Source organism: Haliaeetus albicilla, chromosome 12 (genome assembly GCF_947461875.1).
Source record: "Haliaeetus albicilla chromosome 12, bHalAlb1.1, whole genome shotgun sequence".
Classification (NCBI taxonomy): Eukaryota; Metazoa; Chordata; class Aves; order Accipitriformes; family Accipitridae; genus Haliaeetus; species Haliaeetus albicilla.
In genome coordinates, this window is record NC_091494.1 from 5,299,095 (window position 1) to 5,323,169 (window position 24,075).

A 24,075-nucleotide genomic window follows, 5' to 3' on the forward strand; every position below is an offset into this window, starting at 1 on the left:
GAGTGCCCTACATTTTGGGCAGGTCCAGGACCGACTGCAGGGTGATGACACTCCAACTTCCAGCTGTCACAGCTCAGAGCAGCAGCCTCCCCTCAGGGGCAGCCCACTGCACACAGTGGGCCCTGGCACTCCGGCACAGCACCAGCAGAGCCATGGCATCCCCAGCTCAAGGCAAGGTGGAAAGCTGCCTTCACCTCCTGGCGAGCACTGGAGCTGGCCCCCCCAGGAGGGCTGCACCTCCTCCAAAACAAGGGCCCACCTTGGGCTCTCATGTGAACACTTCACCCTCTCCACTCAGCAAGGGACAACAGGCCTCCCTAGACACTAAAGCGAACGCTGCTGCAAGAAGCGGAGCCTGCTCCTCCCCAAGGAAACCCTGCTGTGTGCGGCAGCCGAGCACAGTCAGCAGGGGAAAGCCTTACCTGGTCTCTGCAGAAGAATGGGCCGGGCTGGGTGCTGCAGACTTGGCACATGGAGTCCTCCAGGTATGGGTCGATCTGAACCTGCAGAACCAGGCAGTGAGCACAGAGCAGCCCTGAGGGCAACTGCCTGCTCCCTGGACCACCCTAGCAGTGCTGACTCACTGCCCTGGGTACCCCAAATCCATCACCGGCACCCCTCACAGCTGGCAGAGCAGCAGTTCACCACCTCCCTCTGCCTCCACAGGGATACGGGGCAGGCCGTGTGGGTCGTGGTCCACCCAGCAGTACCACCCATCATGCACAGACTCGACTCCCCAGGCTGCCCCATCAGCTCTACTCACCTTTTTAGTAAACTTGGTAGTTTTGATTTCCACAAACGCAGCGGTCACTGCCTTCAGATAACTGCGCTGGTTGTTAAAGGTGACACGGCCAGACCCTGGAACAAGCCAGACCGCAAGTGTTAGGCTGACCCAGCACCTATGGCAGGAACCAGTGGAGAACAAGAGGGAGCTGCTGCCAGCACCACCCCTTCCCCTGGTGCAGTTCAGCTGCTGGCAGGGAAGCAGCTTTTGCAGGGAGACTGTATCCAAGGCCTCTGTGGCTCTGCCTGCCTCCTTCCCCAGGCAGTAACAAAAGCACAGCAGGCAGCCAAGAGCAGAAAGGCTTTTCCATGGACACCTCTGGGTTGGTTAAGATGTGAGCTTATGGGTGGCAGCGCTCCCAGGAGGACCGGCAGCAGCCAGGCAGAGGGAGGCTGCCAGGGCACTGCTGAGGGCAGTGCAGCAACAGGCTCCACGCCTGCACCTGAAATAAGCCGATGCTGAGACAGCTCAGCAGCTTTTATTTTAAGCCTCCCACTCATCCCGGAGCCTTGCATTTTGCAGCTTCATTGTTAGTCGGCAGCATTCCTGCACCACCCGCTTCCAGCAAGTTTTGTTAAGCTCCAAGAAAACATATCTGTGCTTACCTACAAGTTTTTCCTCTGTGTAAGGGGAGCTTTGGCTGTTACAAGACTGTCCTGCATTCCAGCCAATTGCCAAAGCTCAGCTCACCACTGACAGCCACAGTGCAAAGCGTCACCCAGAACCCACCTACTCCTCTCCTGTAGCATCATGCAGGACACAGGCTGGAGGCTCTGGATCTGGTTCAGGGTTACGCTGTGTACGAGGATTGCAGCTGCACTCAGGGGATCCTTCCTTTAAGAGAGTTAATTCCATCTCCTAGTGGGGCCTCCTGAAAGCTGTCTGGGCAACTGCTTTCTCTGTTGACCAGGATCAGCTGGTCTCAAAGGCAGCTCCTCATAATTACAGAGAGCGATTTCTCACAGTACATGCCTCCAGCAGGATCATCCTCTGCCCAAGATGATTCAACACCAGGCAGGTTACACACAATGGTCTTCCCCTGAGGAGCCTTCTGCCAAGCCAGGGCCAGCAGTCAAGCAAGCCTGAGGCAGCATCTCAGCACAGGAGATGCTTCAATCGACACAAACAAAATCAGGGTACCATTTAGTTACCAAAATTGAGTTCATATTGCTGCAACTTTAAGACAATTTCAAGGGTAAAAGTGCCAGTCTGCTATTGGGAGCCAGAGATCTCACCTACTTGAGGGAGCAACCTGGGCTCTGCATGAAGCCACAGGAGGTTTTAAGGTCATGCTCTAGGACCTCACAGTGCCAGCACAGGGCAGGTTGGTGTGCAAGACTTCATCCGTGGTCATACTAAGAACTTGCTTAAAGTCTCATACTTCATTCCCAACTCCTTGGGACTGTCCCCTCCAAAGCCACTTCAGTGGTAAAGCACTGCAGCACCACAGGCATGTCCTAAACCTCAGCCTTGACCAGAAAAGCCTGAAAGCTGTCTGCTCATCGCCATCCTTAGACAACAGCTCTGCACTACCAAATGCTGACATTGTTCCTGCTTGGCAACATGCAGGAGATTCACAGTCCCTTCTTAAGAACATGACTTGCTGCAGCCTGAGCCTGGAAAGCTGGTCCTCATGCTCAAGCTGTAGGGTTTTTCCACACAGACCAGTAATCTCAGTGCTGTCTCCTGGCCCATAAAGCCACCAAGGAGGTACAGGGAACACATCACAACACAGGATGTTTCAGCTCCTGTGACATGAGTGGCAAGTGCTCCATTCCCCTTTGGGAGGCTGTCTCTGCAGGGCACAGGGACAGGGCTGCTCTGTTACTACAGGGGCTGCACTTGTGACCTGCCCCTCTCAAACACACAGCCCCGTCTGGGAGGTGGGACCTCAAAGGCTTCATCCTTTCTACCTGCAAGAGCACAGTAGGTCTATCTGACCAGAGGTCATAGTTCAGGGCAACAGCTTGAACCACAGGCAGCAGACTTGCTGCCTGCAGCAGTCTGTGGTATCAGCCTCATCAGAGGGGAGTGCTGTCCAAGAGTCACACTCACCCCTAGCACCTCTCTGACCCTAGGAAAGTTGATGCCCTGAGCTGAGGTGGACATGTCATCCCCCAGCAGACCCAGTCAGGAGTCTCAGGGAAGCCTCTCCACTTGTGCCACCAGCTGCCTTGGAAGCCCAAAGTGACAGCACCCTGAAGGGGATCCAAACAGGACAGTGGGAACAGGACACTGCCCACAAGTGCTGGTTCAGGTTCAACTGAGCTGCCCACAGCCCTGCCCTGTTCCTGCTGCCTCTCCAGCAGGAAGGTTCAGCAGCCAGTGGGTCCAAGTTTGCCCTGACAGGCAGCAGGAACCAGGGCAAGAGCCACAGCCATCTACACTCTGGGGATGGAAGAAGAGCTAAAGCAGCATCTAATGACCATTAACAGCTGGCTGGCCAGGCACAGCCCTGAACAAGGGCAGGAAACATTTCAGCAGTGCCTAAAGAGATATTAAAAGCCTTGAGCTGCTCTGCAATGATCTAGGACCTTCCAGTTCCCAGGCATGTCAGCTCTGCCAGCCCTCCCCCAAAACTTGTCTTACCTTCCCATGGCAGGGATGTGAGGAACATCACCTGTGGCAGAGGCTGGCCAGACATCTGCTCCCAAAGCAGGCGAGGGCAAAACCTGGCAGCCTGGGCAGTCTTCCCCATTGAGGGACCAAGCAAAGGGCACTGCTGCAGCCTCCTCAGAGCATGCTGTGGGCAACTACTGATCCTGGTGGGATCATCTCTTACCGATGGGATACTTGTGCTTGTCCGTGTCGATGCCAGCATAGACCACCCCTCCAAACAGGTCACACATGACAGCTGCCAGGGCCTCCGCATTCAGCATTCCGTGCAGAGCCCCCACAAACACCGTCTTGCTGGGATCAAGCCGCTGTGATGGACTGCGCACAAAGTTGCTGTCTGCCAGCACCCATGGGATCACCTGCACCTGAAACCACACACAAGTGGGTTGGGTCAGCCAAGGGCCTGCAAAGCCACAAGCTGTGCTGCTCTACAGTGCCCTCGGCTAACAGCAAAAGCCATCCCAGATCCTCAGACCTTACCCCCAACCTGCAAATATTGCTTTGTTACTGCTGCTCAGGGTCCACATCCAGGACGCTACAGCTTTGGAGCTCCAGCTGTGCTTCAGACACCTCCAGAGCACCCACAAGGCCCATTAAGGGAACAAAACCAACTGCCACAATGCTCTGCTTCCAGCCAAACTGGAACTCAAAACACTGGTCCCTTGGGGCTGGCAGCCAGGAAACAACCCATGCACAAATGGATTTTACTTACTGCCTGCACCCATGTTTAACAGCCCAGCCAGATGCCTGCCTGCACAGGAGCCTGTTGGAGGAGATCAATGAAACAACCCACCCACTGCCAATTTCGACAGGAGCTTCCATCTGCTAGACAGCTGATCTAGGGCTCCAAAGAGAAGAAACTTCTGCCAGAGCTAAATCACCAAGCATGAAAGTGCTGCCAATAGCCAGACACCAAGAGAGCTGTCTGGAGCACAATTAGTTTGTGCCTGTCTAGATAAGAACTGAATCTCAATTCTTTAACTCCACAAACTCACACAGTGGTACTTGATCTATAGCTAAGGTCCCCCTTTACTGGAAGGCCAACCTGAGCCTCTGGCAGCCTCAGCACCTCCAGAGCACAGGTCAGCCAGCCAAGGCTGCACTGGGGATCCAAAATATCTGCCAGCAGCAAGCATGAAAGCCATTCGTTCTGCAAGCAGACGAGGTCTAATAAAGCACCAAAGGGATCAAAGTCTGTCTCTACAAGCAAAGGTGTACTGAAAGAAGCATAAAGTGCTAAAATCCCTGCTCCTGTGCTCCTTTCAAGCTAACTGAAACCACCCAGCTTCATGAAGCCAGGGTCTGCCACAGATGCAGGAGCTCCAGGTCACAGCTTCTGACACAGGCCATCGCAAAGGACAAACACTGATCTGACACTTCCCTCCTTGTCTGCATCCAGCCCTACTGCAGGAACACATCAATTAAAATATGGCCAAGAGCCAGTTTGACTTCTGCTGCTCTGTTTTAGCCCTGCTTTCCTGGAGCAGAGTAACACTGTGCACCCCCTTGTCTCCAAGGATCTCATCAGCATCCTGTGCTGTCATCTCTAGGGCTACTCTCATGGGTCTGCTCACCTCTTTGCAGCGCATCCTGCGGCTGGACATCTTGAAGTAGTATTCACTGAGCCCATCAGGGCTCAGCAGGTCCTGGGAGCATGCCTGAAGCAGAGCACGCACAGATTTCTCCGACTCAAACACCAGGTAGACATATCCTTGAGAGGTGAAGGGAAAGAGGCAGTTGTTAGAACTGTAGCAGAGGAGAAACATCATCCCAGTTTGCAGACACCCTCAAAAATAACTCTCAGATGCCACCCAAAGTATCTGCAACTGCATCTCCCTTGCTGTCCCCAACCCCTTCTAGAGAATGGCAGCGATTTGCAGCACCTGCCCCAGCAGACTCTACATACAAGATCCACCCATGATGCACAGAGCCTGGCCAAGCTGGAAAGAGCCCAAACTCAGCATGGCACAAGGGGGCAGGTTGCCCATGTCCAGTGGCATGTGGGCCACCATCCCCCATGCAGAAAGCCACATCTAGACATGACAAGAGGGCACCACCAAGCCTGGCCAGTGTGTTCTGCAGGAAAACACTTTGCTTCATATTTAGGATGTCTTGGCCCAGAAATATAAGTTCATGGCTTTAAAATTACTTCCATCAGCACCAGCTCTCTGTACCTCACATTGCTCTAGTGACTGAACGAGGCCATTAGGCACCACTGAGCCTACAAACTAGTTGCTCTTTACCCCATAATTCATTACTGCTTACACAACACATCAACCCAGCTACTCGAGACAGGATTATGCCCCAGGCGCTGCTCAGCTCACCAGTCCCCACAGCCTGCCAGCTTGCTGCGGATGCACATTTGGATTCACCGCACACGCTTTATGCCAAGGGTGCGCATGCTTTGGGTGCTCGCGCCGGCAGTGGGGACTAGTGGCTATCGCCCAGAGCAAGGCAGCCCCACTTGGGGTCGAGAAGCACCAGAGAGGGTTTCCCCCCATCCCACACTTCTGCCCAGCCCTGCTAGGGACAGGTGGGGACGCCAGGTTTGATGTGACAGTGCTCTGCAACCCTGGTGCAGACCCAAGTGAGAGCAGGACATTTACCCTAGGGTGCTCTGTACCATCCAGTCACCAGCATGCAGCCGTACCATCCCAGCATCCGTGCTGTAACATAGCATGGGAAAAAAGTAACCCTACCGTGTCGCTATTACCTTTAGGCATATTACCTTTGGGAGGGCAGCGTGGGTGTTTGCCATCCTTACCAGGCCACTCCACACTCAGTGAGCCAAACACACGGAAGGTGTTGATCAGTCCAGCTACAGACAGAAGGAGAGAAGTCATCATCCCCCTCAAAAGCTCCATCCTACACCCTCCTGATGCCAAAACCCAAGGCCTTAGTGCAGGGCCAGGGGCTGCTCACCTTCTGTAATGTCCCATGGGACTCCTCCCAAGAACACTTTGCAGGAGTAGACAGGGTTCTTGTGGTTTCGGGGAGGCAGCTGCCCACTCCAAGTGCAAGTTGCTTCATTCACAGCTTGAACAAGCACAAGCAACACTCAGTACAGGACCATTTATTTCCCACTCTCCCACAGGTCTCCAAGCAAATCCCTGTATTCCACAGCTATAGGTTCAGCAGAGCTGCAGCAGCAACAGGCAGCTGCCCAGACAGCCTGTCTGTTTTTCTGTCAGCAGGTAGACCCAGAGTCAGGCTTGCGCATGGAGAAAGGTCTAATCTGCTGCAAACTCTTGTCCAGCCACATTATCTGCACAGAGGCCACCTACGTGCCCTCCCGGAAGCACAGGACCATCACCATGCGCTGAAGCCTGCCAAGAGCCACCATCCAACCTACCTGCTGCTTGCCTATGAAGCCTGGCTTCTCTTTCAATACTGAAGGGGTCTTCTGGAGAGTCCAGGAGATCCCAGGAAGGCCACGCAGATGCTCCAGGCCATCTTTTTGATGCACTGGCTGGGGAGGAAGTTACTGTAGCCAGGGCAGCTTGATCTTGATCCAGCCGGGACCCCACTCCCATCTTTAGGGGGTCTCTTGACACCCCACTGAGGGGCAGGAAGGGCAGAGGAGGGGAGATGCGAAGGCTTGACTGGAAGAGAAAGTCCACATTAAAACCCAGCTTCCAAGTAAGAGCACATAATGCTGGAGGCCATGCATCACACTGTGGCCCTGCCCTCACCCACAGCAGAAGGGGCTCTTTGTGATCTCCTGTCCTCCTGAGACCTTCTGAGGTCTGGCAGAGGCAGGAAAGCAGCCACCTCACCTGTCCCAGCAGCCTGATGGGACCACAGTTTCCCTGTGAAAGGCCTGCCCCTGCAGCCACTTCCTACTGAACCCATACCAAATAATCAGCTGTGGGGATCATTAAGCAGGAGGCACCTTGCAGACCACAAAGCCAACAGCTACCCCCGGCCTGCACAGCCTCAAGGACAGCTACCTCCCCCAGGGAGCACCAACCACACCAGGAAGAGCCTCATGTTTTGCTCTGGGCCCTACCTGCAGCAGGCAGGGCTTGCTGGCAGCACCCATGGGCTCTGCAGGCAGCCAGCTGGCTCTCGCCCTCCACAGACCAGCTCCCAGGCCTGCCTGACCAGGGTGAGGGCTCAGCTGGCTGCAGAGCCAACTGCTCACAGGTTTAACTTGTCTCTCCCAGGGTGGAAGGAGTAAGCACAGATTAATAAAAAAAGCAGGGATGTGAGACACTGTGCAGCTTAAGAGTGCCAGCCGCTCTGCAGATCTAGCTGTGCACTGCTGCAGCATAGCCACCCACGCTGAGGCCGTGCTGGGGAAGACCTAACCTTCACGAACAAGGCCAGCACAAAGCCCTGCCACCCCGCACCGCCTGCCATCATCAGAGCCTGGGGTGCTGCAGCTGCTTACAGTACTCCTGCTCAAGATCCTGATCCTCCAGGGTGGATCACAGGAGAATCAACTCAACATCAAGCTGTCTGTGTCCTTCACACCAACCCCAACATGGGGGTCAATGCCATGGCCACACCATGGTGGAGCCAGAAGCAGCTCGGCCCTGGCTTTAGCCTCAAGTCTTGAGGACGAGCCATGCAGCAGCACCCACAGACCTGGCTGGAGCCTGGCTGTCCTGCTGGCACCCAGAGCTGCCGCTCACACTGCAACGGAGACCCAGCAGCACAGACTGGGTCAGCAAGACACAGACGCTTGCCTCCCTCACTGGCTTCCAAATTTAGCTATGCTTTAGGGAACAGGAGCAGGCTAGACCCAGTTTGCTCTAGAAGAAACAGCCCTGAGATGGAGAAGTGCAGTCAGCAAACGGGAAGGGCAATGAAAGGCAGGGACAAGAGCTCCTGAGAAGCCCAGGCTGCAGCCTTGAGGCAGCTGTGCTGATCAACCACCTCCCTGCCAGGATCAGGGCACAGACACCCTCCTGCCACACAGCAGCTCAGGAACTCAGACCCCTCTAGGAGCTCCTTTAACCCATTAGGGCTGCAAGCACAAAGCCAAAAGGCCAAACACATTATTTACAAGAAAAAAATACAAGGATACTGCTAGTTTGTGCTGAAGGAGGACTGCATGAGCAGCCCTTCTTCCAAACCCTGAGCTGCAGGAGAACCTTGCTGTGTCAGAGTGGGCATGACAGGTCCCTCCAGCACTCCCTTCCTGACCAGGCAGGGCTGTGGCTTGCAGTGGCCTCCCAGCTCTCCCGTGCTCCCCAGAAACACAGCAAGACACCAGGAACCACAGAGTGGGTGCAAGACCCAAACTTACGATCAAGTCTGAGAGGTGGTCGGAGCCAGAGCTGAACCCACTGGTGTCTGAGTCTGAGGGACTGCTGGAGCGGGAGTCCAGAATGGAGCGGGAGTCCAGGCGGGAGCTCCTCAGTGTTGGCGTGGAAAACTTTTCTGGCAGGTCTGAACCAATGGGGTCTAGAGGCAGGAAACCCAGTGGGGGCTTCCCCAGGACGTTCCCGAGAGGGTTACTCAGCATGCTGAGAACTGCAAGAGACAAAGAGCCGATCAGTGCTGCAGCATGACACCTCCTTCCCTCCTGGCTCTTGTGGCAGAGGCCCAGGCAGGTACTGGGCTCTTGTCGGACCACAAATGGCTTGTTTGGGAGGTGGCACATCTGGCAGGTACCAACCCTCCGCACAGCTCTGGAAAGGCTGCACACTCCTTGCCATGAGTTGTAGTGTGGTGCTGCACAGCTGGAGCCAACAGCAGCAGCAGCCTGGTGTGGCTAACACAAGGGTGGGTTACTCTCCCAAGGTTGAGATCAGCCAAGAGATCCCACTTCATCTGGGAGCAGAATCAGAAGACCTCATATCCTGGTTGTGGACCTCATAAAGGTGCTCCACACAGGCCTCTCTGCCCAGTCCATGCCATTATACTGGCATTTCTTTCTGCTTGTGCTGGAGCAAGCTGGGACCCAGGGGTCAGCTACCCACAGTTTTAGTGATGGGGACACAGACTGGGCCCACGGCCAGTCTTTGCTGCATACACCAATGGCCAGGCTGAGAGAAGCAGGGCCTGGCCCATCAGCAGGCATTTGCAGGCTTGTAGGTGGGACGCCACACACGTCAGCCCCGACAGGAGCTGGCTATGGGCAGCCAGCAATGTGCCAGTCTGGCCTGCTGACAAAGGAGATGCTTCACAGTCAGTGGCGAGCACTGTCCCCAGTACACGTTCACAACAAGCCTGTCTGGTCAGGCCTTTGCCCAAGAGCTGACAGACGAGTACGTACCAGATTGCTTCCCTCACACAGCAGCAGGTTTTCCTCCCACTGAGGAGAATCGAGGCAAGCAAATTCCTCCCTAGAAACAGAGCTGCCTCCCCGAGCAGAGCACCAGGCCACCGAGGGGTCATGAAAGTCCCATCCTGCTCCATGGGTCAGCAGTGTGGGGCCAGCCGCCACCCAGAAGGAGAGGGAACGCAGGGCAGGCTCGGCCATGGGGGATCCCACAGGGGCACAACACCAGCCAGCTCTATTCAAAAGGAGCAAGTCTCAGCAAGCTGAGTGTGTCCCCAAACCAAATGAAAAGAGCAAAGTATTCAGAAATGGTTTTAATTATTCAGAGGCTGCAAAACAAGGCAGCTTGCCCTGAAGCTTTCAGTTTTCAGCAAAGCAAGTTTGGGATCCACTTGATATCCTCCAGACCCACCTGATCTCAACCAGCTAGGACCACGAGGTTTTTAACCCAGATTTTCAGCAGCTCTTGTGCAGAAGATTAATAATCCAAAACGCTATCCAAACCAAGTGAATAAAAGTGCCATCATGCTCAAGTGTACTACAGTCTGACACCAGTACCAACTCAGTGCCAGCATCAGAGAAAGCTGCCGAGCATGCCTGAAGCGACATGCTGGGATGTAGCTGTCCCAAGCCGCATTATCCAGTGGTGTACCTGCTGGGGAGCTGGCATCTCTAGCCTCACACTACAGGGAGAAACCTCACAACACCAACAGAAACCTCAGGCAGGTACAGGTGGGTCTTTTACTTGAAGAATCTACCTCAACTCAAGGCAGAGCTGGTCTGCAGGATCCCTCAGCAACAGTCACAGCATCTTCCCATATTTGCAGAGTCTTATACCTGCGAGTTTCCCTGGCAGAGCTGCAGACCCATTTTGGCTACAGCACAGGACTACGAACTCACCTCTGACCACACTTGGAAAGGGACCTCCTGCCCTTTGAATATCTGCTTGGGTCTTCCTAACAGCAGCATCTGTGCTTACACCCAACCCTGCAGCCACAGAAAAACCTCGCTGGCCCAGCAGTACTTACCCTGGGCAGAGCTTGAGCAGCAGCAGCCCCGCTAGCAGCAGTAGGTAGCCGAGGGAAAGCTGTCGCAGACAGCTCAAGCTGGGGAAGAGACTGCTCCCTCCTAGTCACAGCACAGAGCAGGGCAGAGCATCTCCCAGCCCAGGCAAGCCGCACTATGCTGGTTTGCCAACTTCTCTGAAGCCACGTGACATGTTTAAAAATACAGCCAGTGTATTGTTCCAAGGGAGACAGCTGAATTTGTTAAACAGGCTCAAAAATCTGATTAGTCACTAAACAGTACAAGAGTCAAAGCAAAGCAGCTGATCCCATGGCCCAAGCCTCACTGCCGACAAACACTCCAGTGCTGACACCCTCCTCCTCAGCCATCAAGCACAGTGGGTTTATAACATTGGGCAGCAAACAGCCCTGTGCTGACCTCGTGTGCGCAGCATTCCTAGAGACCTGGAGCAGCAAGTGCCATGCAGATTGCTACCAGGCAATGCTGTCCTGCACCTCATCTCCTGGTTAGCAGACATGTGGGAACAGAACTCCATTTGGGATGCATCAGCAAGGGTTCAGGGGCTCATCAGGAGCTCCCAAAAGCATTAAAAGGTCCAACTCCTCTGCCACATTTATTTCACCTTCATCTCTGTCACCACTCTGGCTTGCTACAGCCACTGCTTATACATTTGCTCCCAGGATTGCTTAGCTCTCACCACAGCTAGAAAACCAGTAAAGCCAGTATGAGTGCATTCAAGTAGCAGGATTACTGGCCTTTAAAGGGATCTACTGTCTGGACATCTGAGTATCAGCACCTACCACCAAGCAAAATCCTGCTGGCTACAACTGACCCACTCCTAACCTGATGTCCTGGAAGCACTGACATCCTGCTGTTAATGCAGATGGATTTCATCCACTCCAGAAGCTTTGACAGGTCTGCACAGGCAACACTCAGTTACACGCTCTGCAGGCTACACTGAGCTCGTGGGAGATCCCACATCACCCCAGTGGGTCTGACTCAGCTTCACTTGGTATCTACAGCCACTCACAGGGCCATTGGGAGGAAAAACCATGAGCCATGCTCAGCATTTCCTCCTTTACACTTAAGCTTAGCAATCAGGTTGTGTCTCCTGAAGCCAGCCTTTGCAGGTAGCCTTGGAAACACCAGCATAAGAGACCAGACCTTATTTCTCACCCCTCCACCCCAAAGGCATGTTGCTCTAACTCCCTGCTCTAACCCACAGAACCCCCTCCTGGGGGATGGGGTACAGGAGCCTGACAAAGGTTGTCTACCTAAAGACAACAAAACAAAAAAAACCCCACCTTCAAGTCATTGGGGCCACTCAAAGCCACAGTTCTTCCAGGGAAGTTGGCCTTGTCTCCCCTTCTAAGCAGACAGCTTGCAGAAGAGAAAAGCCATTTCCATTGCACATGCAAGATGCAACAGCAATTTCTGGAGTCAAGAGCATCCCTGAAGATCCCAAAGTGAAGCAGCAAACATCAGGTAACTACTCAGACTAAGAAAAAAACCTAAGTGCAAACAACTAAGTATTTTTCACATCTATGGGGGAAATTTTAACTGAAGGAACAATGTGATTCCCATTCATCCACTCATACACAGCAGCCCTGCTGTCCAGAGCATGGCAATTTGCAGAGAGCTTCTGGAACTTTTCATGCCTCTGCTCAGAGCTGCAAGAGAGGCACATGCCAACGCTCCTTTGCAGGGGACAGCAAAAAAAGGTAGCTTTTAATAGAAACTCGATTCTGACTTTTGACTCACTGCTGCAGCTTTAATGACTGAATTCAGAGCCAGCATGCTCCATCTTTGAGCATGTCAGCCAAACGCTGACAGATTTAAGAGCTCTGTGGAGCAGTCTCGATACCAGCATGGCACTCTTCCAGTTCACAGGCGCTCAGGTCGCTCTCTAGAGAGCAAGCATTTTACAGACCACTCCTCCTTAGTTGTGCTTTACCTTAGTAAATGCTATCAGGACAATGCTGTTGCAGTAAGTCCTCTTAATTCCTGCATCATCCTGGGGCCCCCCCTAAAGATACCAAAGGGAGCACGTGCAAGCATCTCAGACCCATTGCACACAAGCCAGACACTTCACAGAAGTACACAGCTACACTGAGCCCACGGTGGTGGTTTCACAGGGTGGCTAGTTTCAACTCTTCATGCCAACTCTGTCCTGTAGACCCCAAATTATCTTTTAAGTCTGGTTACCAACCACTGAGCTACCACATTCAACATGGACTTACCCAAACTCAGGTAGATCACTCCATCAGCATAAGCTGCAATCCATGGCACACACCTTCAGAAAGATGCCCCAACAGCAAGATGCCCAACACCCAACCCAACGAGCCTCAGAACAGCTTTTATTCTTCCATGTGCTGGTTAGACTTTCAATTTAAGATTTTCAACACCTGCCCAGGACCTTGAAGCATACTGCTTTCTTCCCTGCATACTATAATTTACAGCCATTTAAGAATTAGACTTTCTGGTAGCTTTGGCCAAGCCCATTTTATAAGAGATGGATGTAAAGATGAACCCTAAAGAGCCAGGCTTAACAGTGCTGGCAGCTCAGGGAAGGGCTTTGGGTAAATAAACCACCTTACCACTATGCTGATGACAAATGACACTTTAATGCCTTGAATAAGACCTCAAGATAAGAGCACTACACACAGAGCCTCCACTGAATTTATTCCTGACAGCTAGAGTTGACAAAAAGCTCTGCCACCATTAAGCTGTCCTCTGAACAAGTACTTCTGCTTTAGTTTGTCTGCAGGAGACCACCCAGCACAACAAGCCAACAGCACATTAGCAGAGTAGAGCTGATGCTCTTTGTTCCTTGGTGCATCAGTTTTAGTCAAGTTAACTGGAAACTGAGTCTTGCCCAGAGCAAAAAACCCTCTCACCTTACAGGTGTCCCTGTCCTTCTGCTCAAGATCTTTCCCCACACTAAGAACATCAGTGGAAGCTTCCCCATTGATGAAAACAGCATTTGCCATAGGGCGACATAGATCACAGCCTCTTCACAAGCCCAAATGCACATATAACTGTGTGCACGCACACAAACTCCTGTTGAGCAGAACAGCGTGCCAGGCCCCAGATTCTTACATTACCAGTGATGTCTGGCACCTGCATGCTTAATGGGCAGGCAGTTCGACACAGCATTTGGCAGTGGCACTCAGTGCTAGAGGAGCACATGCACACACTTTTTGAAGTCATGCTCTGACAATGTGTTCCAGCCTTTAAAAGCTCACTGCAGGGCTGGAAAAAAGCCTATTTAGAAGGGACCAGGACTTGTCTGAGCAGGTCTATGACGCTGAGGCCTTCAGAGGATCACTCTTGCTGGCTGGCAAGGTTAGACAGAGGGACATTCAATCTCCAGAAAGGAGATACCAGAAGTTTGTCTGCTGGGAGATTACTCAGCACAGGAAGGATGGCAGATTGTCAAGACCTCCCCTTTGTCCACCAACTGCTACTTACACTGAAAGTCCACCCTTCTGCCCTGATCTCCTTGCAGAGGCAGGGGTGAAGAGATTGATAGGAAAGCTCTTGCCAAGAGAAGCAGGGCAGAAGAGATGGTTTCAGTGCCACCATGCTTCTGCTTCCACTTGGTGACACCTGCTGTGCCCAGAGGCTGCAGAGCCATATGCACATTTGGGGCAGGGTGGCGGAGGAGGGAAGCAGCAGCATGACCCAGGCCCTGGAGACTGAATACAGTGCAGTTTCTTTTGTCATTCATCAAATAAGCTTGTAAAGGAAAAAAAAAAAGGCTGATGTCCTGAACAATAGCCTGCTGCAGTTCCAGAAAAACAGCTTGTCTGCAGTTTTTACCGCCCAGCCAGACTCTACCCTGGTGGGGTGGGAGCAAGCTGAATGTTTTAGTCAGCCAAAAAGCAGCACCTCCTACAGACACTAAGCAACTTCATGGCAAGAGAAACATTTGCATGTCTGAAAGGCAAATGGGCACCTTAACCACCTCCTACAGCCTACATTCTCTGTAGTTACAGCAGTGACACAGCCAGAGAAGCTGCCAGAGTAAGTTTTCCCCCTCCATCACACAGAAGCACTGAGCTGCTTAAAACATGACCTGCTCACCACAGGGGAAGGGGTGATCAATACTCCTGACTAATCTTAAGTGAAGTTTTAGCACTTCATGCCTGCAGCCATGGGACCTCACACTGCCTGCAAGGAGCCAGCACGCCTGCAGCCACAGCATGGGGAGCACAGGGGACACCAACTGAACTAAGCCCAGCAGAAGCCGCAATGACAGACATGGGGCTGCAGCATACAGTACACAAACAGGCTTTGCTTGGCACAGGGAAGGCAGACATTGGATTCCCCCCTTTATTCACTCCTTTACAGGGAACAGCCAGGCTCTTACAGGTGCACAAAGAAACCAGGAAAAGCTGCAGCAAGAGAAGCAGCACAAAAATTTCTTCCTCTTAAGCAGAGCAGCCATGGGACAGAGCCCAGCGAGGTGGAGGGCATCTCCATCCTTAAGCACTCAGAGCTCATCTGAAAAGCAGGTTGGATACCTCCAGAGGTCTTGTCCAGCTCAAATACTCCTGATTTGATTATACTCCCATTATTCCAGTGGGGAAAGAAGTCACTGCTGCTATGAGAAGAGCCACCTGAAGTCAGCTGCATGCACCCTCTCCAGAGCTGTACATTTTAACAGAAGTCTCCATATTGAATCAACTGCCAACTTTCAAGAAAAGCAGCTCCCAGAACTGCAGATGCGATCAAACCAGCAGTAACCATCCTCTAAATAGGAACTACAGCACAGCCCTTGTTTCTGAAGTACAAAAGAGGAACCTCTGCCCTGACAGATTCTTCATTTGGGGCAAAGAAGAACTGAGGATATTCTGGCAGCTATTTCTGGTTTGCTAAGAAGGGGCAGGGGAATAAAAAAGAGGCAGTATGATCCCACAGCTGAACCACAGAATTAGAGTCAGGACACCTGAGGTCTATTCTTGGTTCTGGCACCAACATGGTAAGTCACTTCCCCAGCATGCCCTGAAAAATGGAAACAGTGGTAGAACTAGGAATACAGAGAAGTTTATTGCAATAACATTTGAGAGTACAGGTCCTCCTTCTGTGCTGAGAGAGTGGGACCTAGCTGACAACAAGCCTTGCTGCTTCTCGAGGCAGGGAATTTACTACTGTGTTTCTGGGAAGGGAGAACAGATACCCAAGGTAAATATAAAATCAGTAAAGACAGCTAAAATGCAATTCAGGATTAGAAGTACACAGGTAATTGCATTCACTAAGCAGACTGCCACAACTGCATTCGTCTTTAGAAAGATCAGAACACTGAAATACAGCAGGTTTTAACATGTATCAGTCCTGGAGAGATTTAAAAGCCAACATATTCAGGTCAAATTCTGCACAAGCTTCAGCTTTGCAGCCTCAAGAACAAACACTTCTATATTTAAGTACCAAACTCCTCTCAATTATCTGCTGCAACATCCAGGGTGCAAACTCTGCAGCATGTGTTACTTTACATGCTAACAAGGATGAGACTGACTCATTTTCACCACTCAGCTGCATTGCAGTTTGTGGGGTGTCAAGTCCATCAGGATACTACTACCTTTAGGAGAAGGTAGTAGTAGCTCTTTAGAGGGGGATCGGGGGAGTAGGCTCTTGGCCATACCCCTTTGGGCAAGGCAGCAGGCTGCGGTAAAGGAAGAACTAAAAAAAGACAGGCTTTAGTCCCAAATGCAATCCTATTTGAAAAATGGCACACAAGCCTCACTAAGGCATTCAGCTGGCACAAAGCCACTTCATCACTAGATTGGCACACTCAGCACCACCAGTGATGCCTGCAGGTTCCCAGTTACCTTCCAGAGGTCTGCATGCCTCGGGTACAGAATCACAGCTTTAGCTGTTTGCTTCACCTTCCCTCTACAGTCTTGGAGAAAAAACAAGCCAGAGGGGCAAGAAGGGAAACCGGGCCTTTCTCCATGGCCATCTCAAACAGATGGCAGCAGCTGCTGTGTCTGAGAGCAGCCTCTGAGCTGGCAGTAGCACAGACATCACCTGTGATTCAGCTGTTTTGCCAGCGCCTAAGGGACCACGCACCAGGCGAGTGAGCCCGGAGACATGGATACAAGGTGCTGAGATGGAAGATGCAGCACTGGCTGGAGATGCTGGGCCCAGTGCCCCTGCCCTCAGCCTGCACCCTCTGGGAGGCTGTTAATTCAGCCCCACAGTGGCACTGCACAGCATCTATGCCGTGACAGGTCAAGGACCACAGCACCTTTTGGGAGCAGATAATTTCAGAGCCAGCTCAGTGGAGGTGTCCATTTAAACAGGCCTTGTTCTGGGAACACTGAGGCAGCCCATGAATGAGTTCCTACAGACCCCTTGGGCTATACTACTTTTGCCACCCTCCAGCAGCTTTCCTATCCTGCTTTGAGCAGGAGGTTGGACTAGATAATCTCAAGAGGTCCCTTCCAACTTGAACTACCCTACCACCCTAAAAAGACAGCCTGTCAAGAGCACTGCAGGGGGCCTAAGCTGTCATCTTACAGCAGTCCCACACACAGTCACTGCACAGGAAGTCAGCTACAGGGATTTCAGTTGTACAAACAGGCCAAACTCTCTGCTGGCTCAATGGCCTTGCCCCTAGTGTCACTGCACTGACACGTCATCCCGCAACACCGCACTACACAGCCTGGTTATCAGGGCAGCATGCTGTGCCCAGGCATCACACAGCACCAGGGACAAATTCAAGTCTAAAGCAGGAGCAGATGCTGAACTCTGCACCTGTCCCACCAGAGCTGGGGAAGGGGAAGAGCAGGCATCACTCCCACGTTCTGGTACAGGCAGCCCCAGCACAGTGGGAGAGCAGCTCCAAAAGCCATGTGGAAGTCCAGGCAGTTCCCCTAACCAGCTCCAAGTGGAAGGACTCAGACCTGCACGTGCCGTAGAGTTATTAATGAAGGCAATGAGCCAAAAACACATTCATGGCCTCTCCTAGAGAACTACCATATTACCACCAATGAAGCTGCAGCAGACAAAGTCTTTCACATCTGCTCGGCCCAGCAAGCAAGCATCCCATTGGCTGCTTAGACATCTAGCAGTGCAAAGGTTGGAGGAAAACCTACCTGCCTCATCTCTCATTTGACTGGCACAATTTTGGGGGATGAACCTTACTCCAGGCCAAAGCTTACACATACCTAAACCACCCTGCTACTACCTCCAGTATTGATCACAACAGGAAAGAAAGACTAAGCTACTAGTTGCCTGGGGCAGCTCAGAGCCACCAAACAGCAGCTCCAATGCTCTCCTCAGAAGGGAACATGCTTGTTAAGGCTCACTTCAGGAGCTAGTTGAGAGAAACAGTCCAGACTACAACTTGAGTCAAAAAGCTTATAGGCAAGCTCCACGAGCCCAATGTATTTGTATACACCAGCATCACCATGCAGTGGAGCACCAGTGAGCATGTCTATGAAGGGCGGAGATCTGCCAGTGCCAGAGCATCTTCTTTACCACATCTCTTAACAGCTTCGAGCAGCATCAGATGCTCAAGAAGTCTGTGCCTTCCTTGCACCCACACTCATCTGCTGTTATGTCCAATGGGCACAAAGGCAGCAGCAACAGCCCCTCAGGGCTGCCCCAGAGACCATAATAAAACATCCTTCCCTGACAGAAATCAAGGGGAGGGTTTTGGGTGGTGCGTGCCTGCTCCCACAAGCCATTTCCAGCACAAGACTGGAGGCTGCCCTGACCCACTTCAGTTCTAGCTAGATATAAGCAGAGATGCTGGTTAGGTTCCTGATCCAGTTACTCATCTATTTGCATCTTCTATTTTACAGCATCAGCACAAATAAAAATAAATCTGTTTAGGAGAAGCTGTTCAAATGGAAGCTTTAAAAGGTAGATTAAGAGCAACTTCCATTAGAAACCAATTGCAACCTCAGAGTTTTGATACTTGTTTTACTTATTTGATACATATTTTATTCTATTAAGGATCAAATACTGCTGCCACACGAGCAGTCTGCAGCTATTAAGTGCTCCTGCTTTCTACTCCACAGCACAGCTGGCTCAGGCCAGCAGTTGAGAAATCAGCCCACAGAGCACAAGCAGCCCTTACTGAAACATGCTCAAGAAACAAGTGCCCATTAAGCATCCACGCCAAGTGCATCCTCAGAAAAGCCCTACAAGAGCTAAGATGGCATGGGGCAGGCTTTTAGTAAGGCCGCCTCAGGTACTCCTGAAGTACAGCCACCAAGCAGGAGACCATGCAAGTCAAGCCAGCTCCCAGGTTTGTTCCCTTACAGCATTATTATAACTAACCTCCACAGAGAAGGCACCACCACTATGTTTGTGCTTCCACTACTAAGCCCTGAACAGTAGGCAGGCTGCCCCAGAAGGGCCAGGGCTTAACACACAGCTGCAAGAAAAGCCTGTCTTCCTTTCAAGGCAATGAAGGAGACTGAGAACACGGGCAATTCAGGATCACCACCACCACCAAGTCTTCCGTTACCCATTTGCCTGAATTGGGTGCAGGTCTGAGGCCAGCAAGAGGTGGTTTTGCCTCCTTGCTCCAGCATAAGCAGCCATACCATCAGCAGTATGAAGGAACCTTTTACTGAGTTTTCTAGGCAGGCTTGGGCTTATATGTGAGTGAGTCTCACTCAGGGTGAAGTGCTCACTCCCTGGACCTGAAGCTCCCCTTTCACTAGGGAACAGGAAAAATCCTTCTTGGATACTGAGGTGACAACCTAGTTATCCAGATACTGAGCTCTCCTCTATTAGAATGAGCCTCTGAAACCTTCCTCTAGCACAAGGAGAAGGGTTTTCAAGCAGCCAAGCAGGTATATGCAGGAGTTGAGGGCACACCCAGGCAGCAACTGTCTTCTGAAGCCACTTGTCCAAAAGACAGGAGGCAAAAGAGCAGGGAGACCCCCAGACATACACATGGCACAAGGGAGAGCACTATGGAGCAGGCACTTGGCACCATGCTGCAGCACAGATTAGCCTAGCAGCAAATTAAACAGGCAGAGATCTGGAGGACTTCCTTCACCCAAATCCTCTGCCCTTTGAGGGTCTTCCTCAAGCTCTGCAGCTGAACACTCAAACCAACAGCTTGAGGAAGGCCAGTGATTGCTGTGTTGTACTTACTAGCAACAGCCAGCCCCAGACTGATTAGCAACTCTCCCTTGGGGGCATTTTTCAGGTGCCTGCCACCACATACACTGACAGCATTTCTGAGGACAATCTGAAAATAGTCTCTCCTGGGGGAGCTGCTTATGAGTCCCTCCTGCTGTTATCAAGAAGAAAGTCTAGGAGTTCATGACAAGACCTGTGCTTCCTTCTGTGCAACAGGTCTTTTCTTTCATCCTTCAGAGGATGGGGTTTTGCCTTGAAGACTTCAGAGTGATTCGTAGTCAGAGGCCTCAGCTATCTGCCAGGCAACACACAACAGATTGCCTGCAGTTCTAGCATAGCAGATTTTAAGCAACTACAGATAATCAGCAAGTTCAAGCTTACTGCAGAAAGAAGTTTGTGCTCCAGGAAGCAGAAGAACCAAGGGCTGGAAAGATTCATCGATGCTTCCCTACCACAGGCCATTTCCCCAGCACCAGAGTAACTGGAGCTGTAACCTTGCAAGCTAGAGAATGCAACAGCAGCAGCCACCCCAGAGAGGGCACAGATGCAGCTGGAGCTGCAGTCTCAAGCACAGATCCAAGGAAAAGCTCAAATCTATTGCTGCACCAACAGCTTTAGGGTCACACAACAAGCAAAGAAGCAGATAGAGCACAGAAGTCCAACTGACACCATCAGGAAGAGCTCACCTGCTCAGGCTGGGCTCACCCAGAGGCTGACATCCTCTCTGGAAGAACTGCTGATCCTTCTGAAAACACCCTTGCAGGTTAGCATTGCTAACTTAGTGTTAACAAACTGGTTTTAGAATGATTTCCCAGTGGGCAAGTCTGCTGTCCCACATAGGGACAGCCTCCCAATGTAGGGCAGGACAGACCAGCCAGACCAAGCAGCTGGCATGCCGGCTAAAAACCAGCCAGGGAGACCCAAAATCTGCACACGGATCTGCTTGTGTACTGCTGTCACCTGTTCTCCAGGCAAAAATTGGATCGAGACCCCATTTGCTTGTGCTCCTTGAGGAATAGGGCGATAAAGGATACCATCAAGGGCAGTCCCATCTCACTGCCTCTTAACCCCTCCTTGCCTCTGCAGAGCGATGAACTCAAAGGTCTTAACACAAGTGTCTGCCTACTATGAGGCTACTTTAAAGAAGGGGAAATACTGCCTCAAGAAATACAGCTAGGGATGGCAGGACTGGAAGCACTCAAGGCCAGTTTCCTGCAAAAGCCCCTCCCCGGGCCACAGAGCAGGTTTCTGGGACTTGCTGAAGTATTTCCAGTCTGACAGATCTAGTGGCAGCAGTGGGTTTGAGATGCCTTTCCTGCTATGAGACAGCAGTTCAATCCTACAGCCAATAAATGCAGGCAGCTCAAGCCTGCAGCAGCTGCTGCCTCCCAGAGAGGCTCTCTCCAGACACCAGCTTCGGGGACTGGCAGCACATCTGGCACACTCAAGGGCTAAACACACATCCTCAGTGTGCTACAGTGCTGGACCCAGAAGGAAAATTCGTTACAAATAACCTTGTCTGGGTGCAAGGGGTTCAGCAGCCCTTTGGGAAGGGGGACATAGGCAGGATCAGAGTGCACAAGCCAGCCCTGCTGCTCTCTGGCCTCCCACAGCACAGCCCCGGCCAGCAGCAGGCACCTGATCCTACTGCACCAAGCTGCACAGTGACACCGCCCTGGGAATGCAAGGTGACACCAGAAGGGTTTGCAGCCAAAGGTCCTTCCCAGGCTGAGAAAGCTCCACACCGGCAGGGACTACGCAGACAGGAGAGGAGGTCCCAGCTCATCAGTACTCAAGCACAGGCACTGCAGGGGACCACATCAGCAATATTTTTAGCCTGATTGTTAGGTTTTTGCATTTCCACCCTTCCAGCCACCTCCCTGTGGGTCTGTGCAGCTGAGTCACTGCTAGAACCTTCCAAATGCTTGGGCGCCAGCGGCGCAACAGCTCTGCTTGGCAGTGCCATCCCTCCTCAGCCCCGAGAGACAGCCCAGCACTGACGCAGCCTCACCTGCTCTCAGGACACCCCGATGAAGACCCCAGCCCTTGGGGCTAGGCCAACTACAGCCTCCCAGGCCTCAGCACTGGGCATCAGGAGCACCCAGACACAGCAGCATCCTCTCCACATCCTCCCCTCTTTCTGTCACAGCACAGCTAGGCCACCTGGAAGCACCAGCATCTGCCAACTCCTCAGATGCATACAGCTTTCAGACACGGGAACACTCCTCTGCCACCCAGAGAAGTGTTTCACACCCTTTCAGAAGGCACTCCTGAACTACAAGATCTCCCCTCCCAAGGAGGCCCACATTGCCACTCCAGGGCCCTTACGAAGAAGATGAGGCTCTGCAGACATGGGAGGTGTGGGCAGGCTGAAGCAATATAACAGCTGTGCACAGATATCAGCCTTTCACTTCTCCAGCCAGCATACGCCATCCCCACAGCTCTTGGAGCAGGCGAGTAACAGCAGCCCAGACCAATGAGCACTCCTGGCCCAGCTGCCGCACACCCGGGAAGGGAGGGTGGGATTGAGTGGGAGAATGCAGTCTCAGGACCACAACACCCCCCGCCATATAGCACTAGACCCTCTGCACAGCCTCTGAAGGCCAGAGGCTCCTCTATGGAAGCAGCACAGCTGCATTTGGGCTGGTTTTACACCCCAGCCATCCCCCCTTTGTGTACAAGGGGAATATCAGGAGGGAGTACGTGAGGAAACAGGCCTCTCCAGACAGTACTGGGTGCCATCTTCCAGCAGCTGTTACCACAAGTTGTCACAAACACCCACTGGGTGCAGATCATCCAAGCCCAGGGCAGTGCCTGATGTTAGATCCTTTCTACCACTCTTCCCAGGCCTCTGCGGCAGGCAGGAGCTCCAGCACGATGCACTGCAGTCAGTGGGGGCACCTGACACCAGAAACACCCTCTGCGAGCAGGGAGGTCACTGGAGCACCTTCAAATCATCTCCAAATGAATCTCCCTCCTGAAACCAGGAGCCCCTCCACCCCTGACAGTGAAACCCCCCCAACCACAGTCCACTCAGCCCCACCACCCAACCCGCAAGGTGCAAAGCACTGCCACAGGCTTGTGCAAATGCTGCTCGCCTGCCAGCCAGAGCGCTGCAGAGACGTCCACACCTCTGCCAAGACAGCCTGGCAGGAAGCCGGCCAAGAGAGCACTGGAGATGGCTACAGTGGATCAGGTGGGGCTGGGATATCTGTACAGAGCAGCTGCCTTGGTGTGCAACAGCCCTTGTTCTGCAGCACCATTGTGCACCGAGCCCCAGGTGTTGTGGTTGTTAGTAGCAGCAGAACCATTCAGCATGGATGTTGCCTGCTTTAAGAGTGCTCTTAACATTAAAGATCCTGTAACACAGGTTCAGCACCCCATAGTCTGCTAACAACCATAAAGGGGCTCAGTGCACAGCTCTAAGGCACCTGTCCAGACCACTGCACACTGGTAACTTTTGTCTCTCCCTCCTCCTTCAAGGTTTCAGCTAGCAACAAAAGGAGGACAGATACCGAGTGTGTGGTATTCCACGGTTCATTAGGGGAAGCCCATAGGACCATGTGCTGGAGCAGAACAAGGCTTAATAAAGCTACTACATGCTGACTGCAAGCAAACCCTAAGTGCCAGTGCTAGGGCCCACACACAAGCCTGCATGCTGAGTTTCTACATCTAATTTCCCCAAGACTTAAGTGAGCTGTGCTGATGAAGCTGTCAATTCAAACTCCGCTACCCCACAAGTGATTTTTTTTTTATTTTTTTTTTGTTTTACAACCAATGCAGCAACATTCAGGCCTGTGTCCCAGCAGCTCTTCCTATCCCAAGGGCAGCATCCCCCAGACAGAGGTGGTCGACAGCACCCCCTTGCTCCCCCCAACATCTACATGGGCAAGTCACACTGCCCAGGCCACCCCAGAAGCTATCTACATTCCTGTCAGCACCAACTTTACGCCTGGGGCCTCCTGTGTCACCCAAGTCTGCGCAGAGATGCACTACCCTTTTAACAAAGCAGCAGCGTGCTGCTATTAAGGGATGAGTTTCTGTAGCAACCAGGCTGAACTTGTACAAACTCTGCCAAAGCACTAGATCTTTCCATGGACTGATACTTGAACGAACACACCACCATTTGTGAAACTGGTTTTCACAGCCCTCAAAAGCTGGGAAATAAACTCTTCCCTCTGTTTTACCCCCTGCTCCGTCACCAGGCCGAGGAGATGCATTAAGTTTGTGCACACAGCACCCCTTTCCCCTCCTGCAATTTTACAGAGAAGGCTTATGCCTCTGGAAGAGTTAACTGAACCCTGCATCA

At 52.3% G+C, this 24,075-nt stretch overlaps 1 protein-coding gene across 6 annotated transcripts in view; it reads right to left on the minus strand.

Moving 5' to 3' along the window:
* CPEB1 (cytoplasmic polyadenylation element binding protein 1) overlaps positions 1-24,075 on the minus strand; it is a 42,834-nt gene that overhangs the window by 878 nt on the left and 17,881 nt on the right. For 4 of the 6 annotated variants that reach the window (XM_069797714.1, XM_069797720.1, XM_069797719.1 and 1 more), the window contains 8 exons: positions 8,655-8,881; positions 6,753-7,002; positions 6,323-6,436; positions 6,114-6,218; positions 4,975-5,111; positions 3,567-3,765; positions 764-858; positions 423-503 (listed from right to left, as the gene is read on the minus strand). In XM_069797714.1, coding sequence (XP_069653815.1) covers positions 423-503; positions 764-858; positions 3,567-3,765; positions 4,975-5,111; positions 6,114-6,218; positions 6,323-6,436; positions 6,753-7,002; positions 8,655-8,881 — 1,208 coding nt within the window. The remainder of the gene's footprint in view (positions 1-422; positions 504-763; positions 859-3,566; positions 3,766-4,974; positions 5,112-6,113; positions 6,219-6,322; positions 6,437-6,752; positions 7,003-8,654; positions 8,882-24,075) is intronic. The other 2 variants (XM_069797716.1, XM_069797715.1) reach the window with 2 other exon arrangements.